The sequence below is a fragment of the Diceros bicornis genome, chromosome 5 (assembly GCF_020826845.1).
Source record: "Diceros bicornis minor isolate mBicDic1 chromosome 5, mDicBic1.mat.cur, whole genome shotgun sequence".
NCBI lineage: Eukaryota > Metazoa > Chordata > Mammalia > Perissodactyla > Rhinocerotidae > Diceros > Diceros bicornis.
This window is the reverse complement of record NC_080744.1, coordinates 79,159,992-79,178,749: the sequence shown is the minus strand read 5'-3', so window position 1 is coordinate 79,178,749 and position 18,758 is coordinate 79,159,992. Positions and strand designations below refer to the sequence as shown.

General features: G+C 36.8%; 2 protein-coding genes across 4 annotated transcripts in view; both read left to right on the top strand.

The window, feature by feature from the left end:
• Positions 1–18,758, top strand: part of ENTREP2 (endosomal transmembrane epsin interactor 2) — a 443,554-nt gene that overhangs the window by 304,029 nt on the left and 120,767 nt on the right. For all 3 annotated transcript variants that reach the window (XM_058542294.1, XM_058542293.1, XM_058542295.1), the window contains exon 3: positions 17,114–17,224. In XM_058542294.1, coding sequence (XP_058398277.1) covers positions 17,114–17,224 — 111 coding nt within the window. The remainder of the gene's footprint in view (positions 1–17,113; positions 17,225–18,758) is intronic.
• NSMCE3 (NSE3 homolog, SMC5-SMC6 complex component) lies at positions 815–4,533 on the top strand. Its single transcript, XM_058542296.1, has one exon. It carries the CDS (start codon positions 909–911, stop codon positions 1,794–1,796), a length of 888 nt encoding a protein of 295 aa, XP_058398279.1. The 5' UTR covers positions 815–908; the 3' UTR covers positions 1,797–4,533.

The following is an 18,758-nucleotide window of genomic DNA, read 5'->3' as shown; positions in this document are numbered from 1 at the left end:
ATTCTTCTTACCCATTTCTGCTACAATCGTAGTTGTGGGCCCAAAGGCAGTTTACATGAGCATGTGCTTTCCAAAGACAGAATCATTTGACCAAGCAAAAACCCCTCACTGAAACGTTCTTTATGTGGCGGTTTTGTTGTAGTTGTCTAACTGATGGAGTTTAATGCATAGAATAGAAATACTGAAAGAGTGAAAAGATGGGAAAAGTCCTGCTTGCAAGGCAAGCTCTCCCTTTACCACATTCGTTTTTAATGGTCACTTAGAGGCATTAGAGAAAGTAACTGGTGGTAAACGCTTAAGAGCTTAAATTTAAGGGAGGGGAGGGAGTAGCGAAGGCAAAGCCAACTAGGAGTCCTCCAGGTCTTTCACTCTTTTTATGTCCAGTTTTGTGCAGAAAGAAATGATTCTGCTTCACTTTCACGCTCTCACCTTCCTCTTCACCTTTTTTCTCCCACAATTCATCCTGAGTTCCCTCCATCTAAAAATATTCCCGATTTTAAACTTCTTTAATACTCACTTTCTATAGTACCTGCCTGAGCCTGTGCGGTCCTGAACTCAGCCGCACACTCATTTAGGAGTTTTGGCTCCTGTTCTCTATTTGTAGGGTTTAGTAAGGACGCCACCTTTAATCTAATGTGACCCACAGGACTGCGCAGACACGCCTACTGCTTTCCGCCAACGCGCGGCGGCCGCCCCACTCCCCGACGCAACGCGTAGCCTCCGTGACGCAGCGCGCAGCCTCCGTGACGCAGCGCGCGCCCCCTCCGGCCCCGCCCAGGGCCGCCCCGACGTGCCGCGCGCCGACCCACAATCCCCGCCGTGCACTGTTCTCCCGCCGCCACCGTCCGTTAGGGCGAGCGCCCCGCCTGCGGAGTCGGCGCTGGCGCCAGGCTCCCGCCGCCGGTGACATGCTGCAGAAACCGAGGAGCCGGGGCCGCCCCAGCGCCCAGGCCGAGAGGGTGAGGGACGGGGGCCGCGGCGGAGACGGCCGGGCCCCGAGAGGCGGCGTCGCCGAGGAGGCCCCGAGCACCTCCCGCGGGGCGGGCGGCTCGCAGGAAGTCCGCAGCACCTCGTCGCAGGGCGCCCGCGGGGCCGAGGCCTCCCCCGCGGTGGGGCCCCGCTCGCAGAAGCAGCTGGAGCTGAAGGTGGCCGAGCTGGTGCAGTTCCTGCTGATTAAGGACCAGAAGAAGATCCCGATCAAGCGGACGGACATCCTGAAGCACGTCGTCGGGGACTACAAGGACATCTTCGCGGACCTCCTGAAACTGGCCGCGCAGCGCCTCGAGTACGTCTTCGGGTACAAGCTGGTGGAGCTGGAACCCAAGAGCAACTCCTACATCCTCATCAACACGCTGGAACCCGTGGAGGAGGATGCCGAGGTGAGAGGCGACCAGGGCACGCCCACCACCGGCCTGCTGATGATTGTGCTGGGGCTCATCTTCATGAAGGGCAACACCATCAAGGAGACCGAGGTCTGGGACTTCCTGCGTCGTCTAGGGGTGTACCCCACAAAGAAGCATTTGATTTTTGGGGACCCAAAGAAACTCATTACTGAAGACTTTGTGCGGCAGCGTTACCTGGAGTACCGGCGGATACCCCACACTGATCCTGTGGACTATGAATTCCAGTGGGGCCCGCGAACCAACCTGGAGACCAGCAAGATGAAAGTTCTTAAGTTTGTGGCCAAAGTCCATAATCAAGACCCCAGGGACTGGCCAGCGCAGTACTGTGAGGCTCTGGCAGATGAGGAGGCCAGGGCCAGGCCTGGGACCGGTGGCCCAGCCCCCTCCTCTTGAAATCTGAAATAGATTCACGGGGACTCCTGGGGGAAGGGTCAGAGGCACAGTGCGGAGGCCTGAGAGTTGGGGAGGGGGAGCATATTTCTCTAACGCTTAAATGTGTGTAGCTTTACGATGTGTTTGCAAACTTTTGTTCATATTGTAAATTATTTGGTTCCAAATTTTCACTTATAAAAATATTAGGGGAGGATTCATTTTGTTTTGATTTGTTTGACTGACTGTATTTTTTGGTATAAAAATTTTGCTAGCTTTATAAAATTAATTGGGAAACTTTGTACCATGATCTGGAACAGATATTTAAGAAAGAACACATCAGTAAATTGCTTTGGTGTCTAGAAAATAAAAGCGAAGTGGCTATTATCTGGCCTCTTAACTACCAACTACCCCAGTTTGTAAAGAAAAATAAAAATCTTTATAAATTAAAAATAAAGATGTAATTGCCTATATTCTTTTTTATCTTAGCATAGCTATTTTATATTTATGTACTTTATACGTATATATAAGCATTATGCCTTGTTCTAAGCAATGTATGGCATTTTCTCTGAATAACAATTTTTTTACATTCATAATTACTACTCAGCTCTGTGGCTGACTGTTTATTTCCATTTAGGTTTTTTTCTACTATAGTTACAGTAAATACTATATCTTTGAGGTAGTTAAGCATTCTGCATCTTTTAAATTGTGAGTCATGAGAAATTAGTTTCAGGATTCAAAACCAGCGTCTTGAAAAAAATGATTTTTGCCATGTATTATTAAGCTAAATAGTGTTTTATAGAAGTTACCTTACTTTTATATGTGTGTGTGCATATTGGATCATGATGTAAAATATATTTCTTACTTTGGGTTATAAAAAAGTTGAGAAAACTTTTATTGATTAATCATGCCTACTTGGAAATGAGACCACCTGGGTTCAGACCCTGGCCCCACGTAACTAGCTATATGAATTTTGGCGCGTTACTTAACTTGCATACAGACGTTTCCTCACCTGTAAAATGGGCTGATGATGCCTGTATTATGTGTAGTACTGTGATTATTAGATATGGAAGTATATGTAAAGTTCTTGGCACAGTGCCTGCTGTGGAGGATTTTAGGTGTTACTTTGTTCCTTAAAATTTTTTTAAATTTGTTTTTTATTCTCCTTGATCTGGAGTAGTTAATTTTGTTAAAGGATTTCTTTCATTATGTTGTTGTAAATCATTCCTACAATTGGAATTACTGGTTCAAAAATTATGACAATATTCTTCTAGTCTGCCTCTATTGTATGGGTTAATGGGGAAACATAACTCATGATACATGGTGAGTATAGCCCACATAAAATAGTAAGAGCAGGAAAGTTAGAGGACGATCTCCCCTGGGCTTTGAGAGGTCCTTGTAGTACAGTGAATAGGATACGGTTTTTGGGGTTGTCTGACAAACTGAATTATGGCTCAGAAATATGGCTATGTCAGCATGGTGATTTGGGGTAGGTTTTAAGCTCTCTGAATCTCAATTTCTTTATCTGTAAAATGGGAAAAATAATAACTATATGATAGTTTGTTATATGGATTAAATGAGCCCAAAGAAAAGAGCTTATTGTCTTCTCTCGTATTCTTCCACAGCCTCTGGCAAAATGCTGTTTATATACAGAGTTTCAACAAATAATTATTCAGTGGGTGAGTAAGTATAATTGTTTGGGGGGCAGGTACTGCAAATTAACCATGAAATGAGGTAAATACTTTAGCTCAAAAAAGAAGTGTGGACTTGGTCAACACTGGACTAGATGTCATCTAGAAGAGTCTATGGTGGGTGTGTGGTCCATGGAGGAATGTGATAGGTTACTGGGTTTTACGTCATTCTGTTGAATTGAAATTTGCATTTATTTCATCACTGGAGTATAGTGTGTCCTTGAATGTGTTTCTGGTTTGCTTTTTATTTCCACATATAAATTACCTTCTGGCTAAGCATCCTGCTTACTGGTCCCCTTACCTCACTGACTGCTTTTCCCTCTGGTGTGTTCTAATACTGGCCTTTTTTGCATCTGTATGGTGAAAGTTATCGGTACCCCGCACCCATTATCAGTTACATCTGAGGCACATATCTTCTGCCACACTTTTCTCATAAATATGTTAACAATTTACCATCAATGAATTATTACTTTGTTTTAGATTTTAAAATATAAAACATTACAGACCAGATCTTGCCCTTATCTTTTCTTCTCACCCTTACCAGAGATGTCGAAAGTTTGTGAATATCGTGCTATTGTATGATTTAATAACTTTTACTGTGTACCTGAACAATATAGAGTAGTGGTTTCTGAGCTTTTATAACTTATATAAGTAGTAGTATACCGTATCCTTTTGCAACTTGCTGTTTTCACTCACCATTGTTTTTGAGATTCAGCTCCGTAGATCTTATGAAAATTTGGCCTTTCCAGTCATTCTCTGGGTATGTAGTGATAATTTATTGTAGTATTAACTTGCACCTCTTGCTTACTAGAGACATTAAGCATCTTTTGCTTTTTTTTTTTTTGCCATCAGTTTTTATATGTTAGACTTTTAGACTTTTTCTGTTTTTATCGATTTGTAAGATTTCTTTATATGTTCTGCATGGTAATCATTATCTGCTATATCTAATGCAAATACCTTCTCACATTTTCACTTTTTCTTTTTTGTCTTACAGATTTGATTTTAATATGTCAAAATCATCAGTGTTTTAAGGGCTATGTTTTTTTGTGTAGTGCTTTAAAAAATTCTCCCTAATCCTAATATTTTAAAGATATTTTCTAATATTTTCTAGTATAAGTGTTCAAAATTTTGACTTTCATATTTATGTTTTTAATCTGTTTTTGTGTATGATGTGGGGTATGGATATAATTTTTGTATTTTTCCTATATGGATTACCTAGCACCCATTTTTCATAGTTTATCTTTTCCACCCTGATTTATAATAAGCTCTGTTATATAGCAATGTCTTATAAATAAATTTATGGCTAGGACAGAATTGGTTTATTTGCTATCCATTTGCTGATAACATGCTATTATAATTCTGTAGCATCATAATATAAGGTTTTTTTTCTGCTTTTTCAATTCTTATACCTTTTACTTTAGTCTTATCTTTTTTGCACTGGCTGGAACTGCAATACATTATTGGAAAAAAGTGGCGACAGCAGCCCTCAAGAATGTTCCTGATTCCTTGTTCCTGATTTTAAAGGGAATAATTTTTAATGTTTTGCATTGTGTTGTTTGCTGTTAATTTTTTTCCCCATAAATACCTTTAATTGGGTTATTTAATTGCCCTGCTGTTCATAACTTGCTTAGAGATGTTTAGAAAAATTATGAATGGCTTTTTAAATTTGTAACATGCCCTTTATTAATCATTTACTGTGATTAAAGTTTTATTTTTACTCAGTAAATTTGGTATAGTTTATAGTTTTAGGTATAGTTTAGTGTAATAACACTGATATGTTTATCTGATATCTAACCATTCTGGCATTCCTGGGACAAACACTTCTTTTTGAGGATGCATTTAAAAAAATACATATTTTTTTATTTGCTAAAAATTTATAAATTTTGTATCTTTGGTCATAAGGGGAATTTGTAATTTTCCTATATTGTACTATTTGTTTATTTAGAAACAATATCAGACTTACAGAAAAACTGCAAGCACGGTGCAAGGAATTTTTTTTCTCCTTGAACTATATGAGTGCATTTGGTTATCATGTTTCTTTAGTCTCCTTCAGTCTGCAGGGAGTTCCTCAGTCCTTCCTTGACTTTCATGATCTTGACACTTGAGGAATACAGGCTTATTATTTTGTAGAAGATCCCTCAGTTGGGGTTTGCCTGCTGTTTCTTGATCAGATTCAAGTTATGCATCTGGCAGGAATATCACAGAAGTGATGTTGTGTTTTTCTTATTGAATCCTGTCAGTGGCACAAAATTTCCGTTTGTCCTGTTACTGTATAACTTTGATCACTTTGGTTAAGGTGATTTTCTGCTATTCCTCTTCACTGTGATATTTTCCCTTGCCCTTTGTAATAAACAAGTAACTTGTATGGAGATAATTTGAGACTTTGTAAATATTGTATTCCTCACTAAATTTTCAATTTATTCACCTATTTTTATCTGTGTAGACTCATGGGTTGTAATCTTTTACTATCATTATTTTGATAGTCCATTTGTCCTTGATTTGGCCAGTAGGAGCATTTTAAAGCTGGTTTTTGTGTCTTCAACATGCCCCCATCGTTTTTGGGGCACTTCCTTACTACCTGGCCCAAAAAGATCATTCAGCCCTATCTTGAACTTTCCCTCCCCCAGACCTGCAATTAGCCATTTCTCCAAAGAGCTCTGGTTCCTTTTGGTAGAGATTGGAATTTAGAAACAAGGTTGCAGGATTTGCTCATGTCCTCTAGAAGTATCATTGCTTCTAGACCTCTAGATGACAGTTAGGAAAGTCTGTCCATCTGTCTTATCATCTACTGAAAACCATGAGATTATGTTGATAACACCACAGTGTTCATTCTGTTTTTCTCCCCTTCTATATTTGTATCTATCTTCTCCAACAGTGAGAAACTCAGATCCTATTATCCATATAATATTTATTTATTTGATCAATCCCCCTGTAAATAACCAATCTCCTATCCTGGCTGCCACACCCTCCCACATGGGGATGCCCTTTGCTCCCCACTGGGGAGTGGACATCCCACAGGAACTGCCCTTCTGGGCATGCATCCTCCTCACAGTGCTTGGGCTCCAACACCCTACTCTGGGGCCCTCACCTCTCAGTCTCCCTTCCCCACACACATCTTGTTCTATTCCACTTAATGACTTTAGCACTGAATTGTTCAGGAAATAGAAAACATTATTCTAGTGCCATAAATGAGCTGGAGAGCTTTTTTTTCCCCATACTAAGGATTAAGTGTTTTTGAAGGTTTGGAAGAAATCTACCAAGGGCCTATTGTGAAAGGCTCTGGGCCTATTGTTTTTGGTGGGTAGATTTTTAACAACTGATTTTGTTTCATTAACAGTATGTTCAGGTTTCATCTTCTTTACAAATTAGTTTGGTCATTTGTATTTTCTAGAAAGTGTTTTCACCTACTTCCTGATGTTTTAACATAAAGTTGTTCTTAGTATTCTCCTTTGATTTAAAAATAATAGTATTACATCTTCCCTTACATCTACGTTTGCAGACTCAGTATTATTTTTACCTTCACTCTTTTTTTCTAGAGCCAGTTGTGCCAGGAGTTTTATTCACTTTAAGAGTATTTTCAAGAAATTTTGTTTTATTGATCTTCTTTACTGTTTCCTTTTATAATTTTATTACTTTCTATTTCCTTTCCTTTTACTTTCTTTGGGTTTATTCAGTGGTTCTTTTTATTATTTCTTGAGTAGTTCATTGATTTTCAATTCTAATTCATTTAAGACAATATATTTCCTCCTATTTACAACTTTACTCACATTCCAGAAGTTCTAATATGTAGTATGTTTGTTATATTCAGTTCTGAATATTTTCCAATGTCTGTTATGATTTATTTTTTATCTATAATTGCAAATGAGTGATTTTTAAAAATTTTTCAAATATTTGAATTTTTAAGCACTCTTCTTTGTTGCTGGTCTCTAACTTTTTAAAATTGCTTTGAGGCGCTGGCCCCATGGCATAGTGGTTGAGTTCTGTGTGCTTCACTTCAGCGTCCCAGGTTCACAGGTTTGGATCCCAGGCACGGACCTACACCACTTGTCAGCCATGCTGTGGTGGCAACCCACATACAAAGTGGAGGAAGATTGACACAAATATTAGCTCAGGGCTCATCTTCCTTGAGCAAAAAAAAAGAGGAAGATTGTCAACAGATAACATTTGCTGGGAGCAAATCTTCTTCAGCAAAAAAAAAAAAAATTGCTTTGACTGAGATAAAATGGTCCATATAAAAATCAAATTTAAAATATTTCTTACCTGTGCTCTGTGGCCTAACATGGTCAATTTTTTATATATTCCAAGTGTCCTTTAAAAATAAGTGAATTCTATATGTGTTTCTAGTGTGTTCACAGTATGTTTATTACCTAAAGCTTGTTAATTGTGTTGTTAAAATATTACATATTCTTATTATTTTTCCTGCCTAATAAATCAATTTTTGAACAATGGTAAAAATCTCCCATCATGATTTTATAAAATTCTTCTTGTTATTTTTTGCTTTATATATTTTTAGGCTATATTAGTAAAGACTAAACAGGTTTAGCATTATCATATCTTCCTGATGAATTGTTTCTTTCATATGATTACCCTCTGTATCACTAACAGTACTTTTTGCCTTAAAGTCAATTTAGTATTATATTAACATCTTCTCTAGTTTTCTTCCTTTTTAAAAAAGTATCCTATTAATACGTCTTTCCATCTCTTTGTTTTTTTAACTTTTTATTTCAGAAATTTCAAACATGTATAAAAGTGGAAAGATGATATAAGAGGTTTCAGTACAGGGACAACATGTTTCATCTTTATTGCAACCCACTTTCCCTAATCTAGTCCAGATTATTTTAAAGCAAATCTCTTTTATTATCTAATTTTATCTGTAACTATTTTGGAATTTGTCTCTGAAAGAAAAGGACTCTCAAATTGTGTCACATGATTTTTCTGTATTTATTGAGATGATCATGTGTTTTTTTCCTACTTCAATGTATTAATGTATATTAAATTGATTAACTTTTTTTTTTTTTTGATGAGGAAGATTGGCCTTGAGCTAACACCTGTTACCAATCTTCCTCTTTTTGCTGAGGAATGATTGACTTTTTTTTGTTGAACCGCTCTTGCATTCCTGGGGTAGGTCCCACTTGGTTATGGTATATAATCCAATTTCCTTCTATTATTGATTTCTAGATCCATTCCATTTTGGTCAGAGAAAGTACTTTGTATGATTTCAACCTTTTTAAGTTTATTGAGGATTTTGCCTCTATTTTCATAAGTGATGTTGGTCTATAGTTTTCTTTGTCTGGCTTTGGTATCAGGGTCATGTTGGCCTCATGGAATGAGTTAGAAAGTGTTCCCTCCCCTTCAATTTTTTGAAGGAGTTGGAATAGGATTGGTGTTAATTCTTCTTTAAATGTTTGGGAGAATTCACCAGTGAATCAGTTTGGTCCTGGACTTTTCTTTGTTGGGAGATTTTTGATTACTGATTTAATCTATTTACTTGTTATAGTGTACTGAGATTTTTTATTTCATCTTGAGTCAGTTTTGGTAGTTTGTGTGTTTTTCAGAATTTGTCCATTTCCCCTATATTATCTAATTTGTTGGTATACAATTGTTCACAGTGTTCTCTTATAATCCTTTTAGTTTCTGTAAGGTCAGTCATAATGTCCCCATTTTCATTTCTGATTTTAGTTATTTGCATCTTCTCTCTTTTTTCTTTTTTCTACCTAAAGGTTTATTGATTTGATCGATATTTTTGTGAGGAAGGTTAGTGCTGAGCTAACATCCGTTGCCAATGCTCCTCTTTTTTGCTGAGGAAGATTGGCCCTGGGCTAACACCCCTGCCCATCTCCCTCTACTTTACATGGGACACCTACCACAGTGTGGCTTGATAAATGGTGCATAGGTCTGTGCCTGGAATCCGAACCTACGAACCCTGGGCTGCCAGAAGCGGAGTGCGTGAACTTAACAGACCAGCCCCGCCTACATTTTTAATGCAGGCATTTACGGCTGAAAATTTCCCTCTAAGCACTGCTTTTGCTGCATCCCATAAGTTTTGTTACATTGTGTTTGCGCTTTCATTTACCTCAAAGTTTTTTTTGACTTCCCTAGTGATTTCTTTGTTGACCTACTGGTTGTTTAGGAATGTGTTTTTTAATTTCCATGTATTTGCTCAATTTTCTGTTTTCCTTCTGTTATGATTTCTAGCTTCATTCCATTTTGGTAAGAGAAGATATTTTGTATGATTTCAGTCTTTTAAAATTTATTGAGAATTATTTTATGTCCTAACATATGATCTATCCTGGAAAGTGTTCCAATGTGTATTCTGCTGAAGTTGTTGGACTGTTTTATATATGTCTATTAGGTCTAGTTGGTTTATAGTGTTTTTCATGTCCTTATTTCCTTATTGATTATTTCTACTTAGATGATTTTTTTAAGACTTTTTTTTTTTTTTTGTGAGGAGATCAGCCCTGAGCTAACATCCGCCAATCCTCCTCTTTTTTTGCTGAGGAAGACGGCCCTGGGCTAACATCTGTGCCTATCTTCCTCCACTTTACATGGGACGCCGCCACAGCATGGCTTACCAAGCAGTGCGTCTGTGCGCGCCCGGGATCCGAACCAGCGAACCCCGGGCCGCCGCAGCGGAGCGCGCGCACTTAACCGCTTGCGCCACCGGGCCGGCCCCAAGACTTTATTTTTTTAGAACCATTTTAAGTTCATGGCAAACTTGAGAGGAAGGTACAGAGATTTCTCACATACCTCTTGCTCCCCCACGTAACCCTCCCCTATTATCAACATTACTCACAAGAGTGGTACATGTGTTACAATTGATGAACCTACATTGACACATCATGATCACTCAAAGTCCATGGTTTACATTCTAAGGGTTTGGACAAATGTATAATGACGTGTATCTCTTATTATAATATACAGAGTATATTCACCACCCTAAAAATCCTCTGTGCTTCACCTATTCATCCCTCCCCATACCCACCAACCTCTGGCAACCACTGATCTTTTTACTGTCTTCATAGTTTTGCCTTTTCCAGAACGTCATATCGTTGGAATCACATATTATGTAGCTTTTTCAGATTGACTTCTTTCACTTAGTCATATGCATTTAAGGTTCTTTCATGTCTTTTCACAGCTTGATAGCTCATATCTTTTTAGCACTGAATAATATTCCACCACTTGGATGTACTACAGTTTATCCATTCACCATTCACATTTTGGTTGCTTCTGAGTTTTGGCAATTAAGAATCAAGCTGATATAAACATCCATGTGCAGGTTTTTGTGTGGACATAAGTTTTCAACTCCTTTGAGTAAATACTAAGGAGCATGATTGCTGGATCATGTGGTAAGAATATTTTAGTTTTGTAAGAAACTGCCAAACTGTCTTCCAAAGTGGCTGTACCATTTTGCATTCTGACCAGTAATGTGTGAGTTCCTGTTGCTCCACATCCTTACCAGCGTTTGGTGGTGTTAGTGTTTTGGATTTTGGCCATTCTAATAGGTATGTAGTGGTATCTCATTGTTGCTTTAATTTTCATTTCCCTAATTACCTATGATGTGGAGCATCTTTTCATATGCTTATTAGCCATCTGTATATCTTCTTTGGTGAGGTGTCTATTAAGATTGTTTTAAGGGGATTGTTTGTTTTCTTACTGTTCTGAGAATTCTTTGTATATTTTGGATAACAGTCCTTTATCAGATATGTGTTTAGCAAATATTTCCTCCGAGTCTGTGGCTTGTCTTCTAATTCCCTTGACATTTCTTTCACAGAGCAAAAGTTTTTAATTTTAATGAAGTCCAGCTTATCAATTCATTCTTTCGTAAATCGTGCCTTTGTTGGTGTATCCAGAAAGACATTGCCATACCCAAAGTCATCTAAGTTTTCTCCTATGTTATCTTCTAGGAGTTTTATAGTTTTGCATTTTACATTTAGATCTATGATCCATTTTGAGGTAAATTTTCTGAAGGATGTAAGGTCTATATATAGATTTTTTTTTTTTTTTTTTTGCGTGTGGATGTCCCGGTGTTCCAGCACCCTTTGTTTAAAAGACTATCTTTGCTCCATTTTGTTGTATTTTCTCCCTTGTCAAAGATCAGTTGACTTTATTTATGTGGGTCTGTTTCTGGGCTCTGTATATGAAGAATATCACATTGTGGTTTGGTTTGCATTTTCCTAATGATTAGTGATGTTGAGCATTTTTTCATGTGCTTATTGGCGATTTGTATATCTTGTTTGGAGAAATATCTAACAGGTTCTTTGCCCATTTTTTAATTGGGTTGTTTGTTTTTTGTCGAATTGTACGAGTTCTTTATATCTTCTGAATATTAATCCCTTTTAAGATATGTGACTCGGAAATATTTTCTTTTTCTGTGAGTTTTCTTTTTACTTTGTTGATAATATCTTTTGACACACAAAAGTTTTCATTTTTATGAAGTGCAATTTATCTATTTTTTCTTTGGTTGTTCATGCTTTTGATGTCATAATAATTCATTGCCAAATTCAACGTCATGAAGCTTTTCCCCTCTGTTTTCTTCTAAGAGTTTTATTGTTTTAGTGCTTACATTTAGGTCTTTGACCTATTTTGAGTTAATTTTTGTATATGGTGAAAGGTAAGGGTCCAACTTCATTCTTTTGCATGTGGATATCTAAAACTGTACAACTAAAAATTGTTTAAATGGTACATTTCTTGTTATGTATATTTTATCACAAGAAAAATAAATTTTAAAAACATGGTAAATTTTTAAAGTATATTTTGCCACTTTAAAAAAAAAAACAGTAGGGGCCGGCCCGGTGGCAAGTGGTTAAGTGCGCGCGCTCCGCTGCGGCGGCCCGGGGTTCGCTGGTTCGGATCCCGGGCGCGCACCGACGCACTGCTTGGTAAGCCATGCTGTGGCGGCGTCCCATATAAAGTGGAGGAAGATAGGCACCGATGTTAGCCCAGGGCCATCTTCCTCAGCAAAAAAAGAGGAGGATTGGCGGATGTTAGCTCAGGGCTGATCTCCTCACAAAAAAAAAAAAAAAAAAAAAAACAGTAAACATAATAAAATCTTATTGTCTCTTTTCCTCCTTGACTTCCTAGCATTATCTATATTGTTGAGCACTCCCTGTGTCTCAAAATAGTCTCCTTTCTTGGCTTCTGTGTAGGTTTGCTCTCTGAATGTTTTCAACAACTATTTTTGAGCTCCATTTTGAAACTGTGCAGACTAGTTTATTTATATATGATTTGAATGACAATGTGTTACTGTTGTGACTTCTAATATAAAAAAATTAATGCTGACCCTTCTGTGCAGCTAAACTTTCCCCCAGGATGCTGTAAGAATCCACAGCTACTAAAATCATTGCTGAAATGTTACTGCCATGAATTTGAAATATTTCCTAAATGAAAGAAAATCCTTTTGTTTTCTATGCTACACGTGCATTTTTAAAGAAAAATAAATTTTGCTACATTTGGTAAGATACATTATACTAATGGCAATACCAGTTTTTCCCCTATGTTTAGTTTAGCTAAAACTTTTTTTAGCCATTAACAGAAAAATTAATACCTTTTCACTTTCATACATTGCTGGTAGGAATGAAAAATGGTACCACTCCTATAATGGGGAATTTGGCTATGACTTGCAAAATTAAATATTCATTTATCTTTTGATCCAGCAATCCTGCTTCTAAGAATATATCCCAAAGCCACACTGGCAAACATATAAAAAGATATGAATAAGTCTGTTGCAACACTATTTATAGGGAATAGCAAAAGACCAAAATGTCCATCAGTGGGGACCTGGTTGAATAAACTGTGGTACCTCTATTCAGTGAAGTACTGAACAGCCACGTGGGGAATAGGAGTATTTCTATGTATTCGTATTGAGTGATCTTCAGTATATTAAGAGAAAAAAAATGTAGATGGAGAAAATGTGTGCAGTAAGCTACTGTTTATTTCCTTTATTAAAACCCAAGTAATTGAAGGTTAAAATAGAAAATTTAAAAATAAATGGTTACCTTTAGGAGAAGGGAAGGAATAGAGTGGAGTAGATAAATGACAAATTAGACTTATTTGAAACTTCTTTTATAGATTTGACTTTAGAGTCCTTGTATATAATCACAAACCAAACTAAAGTTAACAAGTCATTCCTAACAATAAAAAATTAAGCAAATAAACCTGGGTCCCCAGTCAGTAGCATAACCATATGTAAAGGACCATGGTGACTTTAAAACACCATAATTTGTCTACTTATTCCTGGTAGAATGTACGATATGGATAAAAAGAAACATAAAAATCTTAAGCTGTTTTCAATAATCATGTTTTTGGTAGTAGTATTAGCATTGCTAATTTTGAGATGTTTGTGTGGGTATTGTGGTAGTGAATCAAATGGGTAATTATATTGAGAAATAAGGTTTTTGGCATGGTTGAAAGGAGATAGAGATGTAAGGTTGATGTAGTTACATAAAAACCCTACGGTTTTGCATTTGAATCTGAGACATCAGTATGAAGTCATGATATATTATATCTAACCAACTGAAAATATTTAAAACAATAACCATCCAAGTAGCAAGAGCATCTCTAGCATAAAAATTGTGGTATCTAAATACCATTCTCTTTAACTCAATAACAAAAATCAAACAATCCAATTAAAAAATGTGCAGAGGAACTAAATAGACATTTTTCCAAAGAAAACATATAAATGGTCAACAGGTACATGAAAAGATGCTTACCATCATTAATCATCAGGGAAATACAAATCGAAACCACAATGAGATATCACTTCACACCTATTAGAATGGCTGTCATCAAGAAGACAAGAGATAACAAGCGTCAGTGAGGATGTAGAGAAAAGGGAACACTTATGCACTGTTGATGGGAATGTAAATTGGTGTAGCCACTGTGGAAAACAGTATGGAAGTGCCCCCAAAAATTAAAAATAGGACTACCATATGATCCAGCAATCCTGCTTCTGGGTATATATCCAAAGGAAATTAAAACAGGATATCAAAAAGATATCTACATTCCCATGTGTATTGCAGCATTATTCACAATAGCCCAAATATGGAAACAACCTGTCTGTCAATGGATGAATGGATAAAGAAAATGTGATATATATATATGATATATATATGAATATAATAATATTCATATATATTTTATTACTGTTATTATTCAGCCATGAGAAAGAAGGAAATCCTGTCATTTGCGACAACATGGATGGACCTTGAGGACACTACGCTAAATGAGATAAGTCAGACAGAGAAAGACAAATACTGTATGATATCACTTACATGTGGAATCTAAAAAAGCCAAACTTGTAAAAACAGAGTAGAATGGTGGTTACCAGGGGATGGAGGAATAGGAGAGATGTTTAAGGGTACAAACTTGCAACTAGTAGATAAATAAGTCCTGGACATGTAATGCACAGTATAGTGATTATAGATAACAATACAGTATTATAAGAATCAAACTTGCTAAGAGACTAGATCTTAATTATTCCCACCACAAAACAGAAATGATAATTATGTGTTGTGATAGAGATGTTAGCCAATGCTACAATGGCAGTCATATCGCAATATATAAATGTATCAAATCAACATGTACACCTTAAACTTACACAATGTTATATGTCAAATCTATTTCGATAATAAATACATAAATACATACCATTCTCACTGAAAGGAACTAGGGTTTCCTGGAGAAATGGCTGATAACAGGTCTGGGGCAGGAAATGTATAAGGTGACCCTGGAGTATTTTGTCGTACCAGAAAGCAAGAAAGCTGTCAAAGTCTACTACACTTGTGTCAGTTGAATAGACTCCCTCTGTCTAATGACTTCAGTGACTGAAACATATCAAATGTGTTTAAGTTTATGGTTCATAATGACTCAAACACACATACCCTAAACAAATAATACCTCATTAGTTACCTTTGGAGGATGCTAGGGACCCAAATAATATTTTTTAAATAAACATGTGTCAAAGATTATGTTTAACTCATTATTTAATGAGGGAACCAGTAAGATATTACAACTAGTTCAAAGGAGAATTCAAACAATGTGCACACATAGGCAATCAGGAATGCTGAAATAAATTTACAAATAGATGTAAAAGTGGTCAATATCCATGGTGTAATAATCATTGCTTTCCACTGGACAAAATTCACTTATATTTCTATTGTCAAAAATCATTTGCATTACTATGAATATTCTACAACTTAGAGTTGTGGAATAGCTTAAAAGACAGTGAAAGGCACAAATAACTCAGAAGAGTGCACTCTCTCCCCGCTCTTGACATATTAATCTTAAAGATTATCCTTGATCACAAAAATGTTTTGTTTTATTGGATTTAGCCTGATTATTTACATAGGTGCAGTGAGAGTATTAACTAACCATATAGGCCTGAGTTTATTTTGTAAATCTAGCACCATATCAACTAATCATTTTGAAATCTGAAAAATAAACAGAAAGAATCTAACATATACCCTGCTTTTCCTATATGAACTGTACCGTAGGGTAACCAAACAGTTGATGAGGGAAAGTCTCCTATGTATTGATTCCTGGGAATAAAAAAAGAAATTTTGGGGTTAGACTAGCACTATTTTGGAAACCCTAATAAATTAATGGGTCTAAGCAATCATCAGACATGGCTGCTAACATCATAGAAAGAGAGACATTAATTGCCTTCTATTAGTCTGAATTTGACCAGACCTCTGGATCTAACCACCAAATTACAAGAAATACAGAGGATGGAGAAACATCAAGTGATCAGAGGAGACAATCAGCAAAGTTTAGGCTGTAGGAAACGCTATAGGACAAATGAATTGGTTTCTTAAACAAATTTCAAGGAAGAAAAACAAAACGCAGGGAAAACCCATAAATTAAAAAATATCTAAGATTCAGAACAACCAGTTGCACTACATGGAACTCCTTTGTATCCTATGTAACCTATTCAAACAAAGTATGAAAAAATTTGAGACAATTAAGGAAATATAACCTCTGAATATTTGATAATAATGAATTATTAATTATTATGGAGGTGATGGCAGTATTTTGGTTATGTGTTTAAAAAGAGCCTTATTATTTTAGAAGTACACACTGAAAATTTTAAGGGTGAAATCATATGTCTGATATTTGCTGCAAAAATAATATGGAGGAGAGAGGGATAAATGAAACACTGCTGACTGTGAATTGATTAATTGTTGAGGCTGGGTGATGGGAACATGGGGCTTCATTATACTATTTTCTCTGGTTTTGCATAAGTGTGAAATTTTCCATAAAAAATTTTGAAAGAAATAAACTTTAAGGCGTTCTAGTAAATAAACTTCTTTCACTTGATTTTCTTTATTACTTTATAACATTATTTTTGAGACTATATAAAACTATCCTGAGACTATATAATGTATAGTATTTTCAAGTTTAGCTTCTAAATTATTTTACAATATATTTCAAATAAAATCATGGTCATCGGCTATGGCTTTTCAGAGATTTTACCTTTTCTATTTGGCTTAAGGTAATAAGAATTTGAAATTTTGAGAAATAATACTTTCCATTAAAACATATAAATGTTACTCATGTAATTATTTGATCAACTGAAAGCTTTTTTAAAGCCAAATCATTTTTCCTTCAAGCCTCTCCAAGTGAATAATCAATTTTTGTTTGATTTGTTTCCAGATAACCTTTTTCATGCTGCTCTCTGCAGTGTGTGTAATGCTGAATTTGGCTGGTTCAATTCTCTCCTGTCAGAATGCTCAGCTAGTCACCTCCCTAGCAGGCTGTCAGTTGGTAAGTAATGAAATGCAAACCTTTTGATAAAGGTCATAGGCTTTGACTTTGCATGAAAGTAATTAAAAAGATAATTTTATTATGTCCTTGGATTATTCTGATGTTTTATAGTTATTTAAGGAATTTAAGTTGATTGATTTCTAAAAATTCTCCCAAATTAAAACTTGTTCAGTACTTATAAATCACTTACTAATAGTATATTTCTAAGGATCACATTGTAGTGCTGTTTTAGAATAAATGTCTTTAGTAACGATTATATTTTAGCATTTGTTGCATTGATTTTTCTCTCCACTGAATTTTTAAAAATCAATTTTCTAAGTCGATTTTAAGTGCCAAGATACGTATAAGCTTGATAATGAGTGCATCAAAACAATTTAGTTTTCATTTTTCAATTAAAAAAGAGGCTTATCTTTTAGATCTAGGAAAATTGTAAACAGTGTGCTGTGTACATTGTAGGGGATCAATAAACAATTTGTTGGCTAGAACCATCATTCCATATCAGGACTTAGCTCTTGGTATGGTAATCTGTGATTCTGGCTGGGGCAGAAATGGAAGTATGTCCGGTCACATTGAGTAAGGGTATAGTTTGACTCCTGTTTCTTTATCTTGGAGAGTACACAGGACTGTCTTCTAGAGCCATGCTCTCTAGCAGGGAAATGCCTACATTTCTCGTGGCCATAATGTTTGGGTTCAGAGGGGCAGCTGTTGGGAAGCCTGCTGCTCCCTACAATCCTTATGTACCAAGGCCCACAGGACTAGTGTAAGTTGGCACGGTTTCAATGCAGAATCTCCTACTGAGTTCCAAAAACTAACTGTGAGAGCTTAATCTTGCTATTTTCTGTTCAGTATGGCCTAGACCACATTGATCAGATTTCATCCCAGTATGATATACCCAGAGTATCCTCGCTCTGGTGCAGTATTCCCCATTACTGCTAAGAACTGACACAACCTGGAGCCCTATTGCCATCAGAAAGGGTGACTTGCCAACTTGAATCCGTAACTTGGTCAGCCTCTTTATTCCTAAATATGAGGTGCTGTGAAGATGTAAAATCTGGCAACCTACAAGGGATTGGCCATTTTCTCTCTGACCTCCATTTTCCAATGTGAAGCCCTTTGTGTGTGGGAGACAGAGTGACTGGGGTGACGAGAAGTGACAGTCTGGAGGTCCAGATCAAAAAGAAAGCCCACACCTAGTGCCCAGTCTTGAAAGGATGACCCCTCCTGGTCTTAATCTCGGACCCTGTTTCCCTCCATCACACACTGCCTGAAAGGAAAGAGAGGTAGATTTGGTTTCCTCTATTCCTTACCAGCTTTAATACCCCGCTAAATAAATTAAAAGAACATCATGGACCCATGTGCACTTTCACATACATCTTGGTTAGATGGTACCACAGAATCATCAGTATTTATCTGACTTTAGAGCTTGATCCTAAGTATCTCTCTGCCCTGGCTCATACACGGCCGGTAACTTCAGAGTGAGGCCAGCGTGCTCACTTGCTGAGGGGCAGTGTGTACAGTAGAAAGAGCAGTGGAT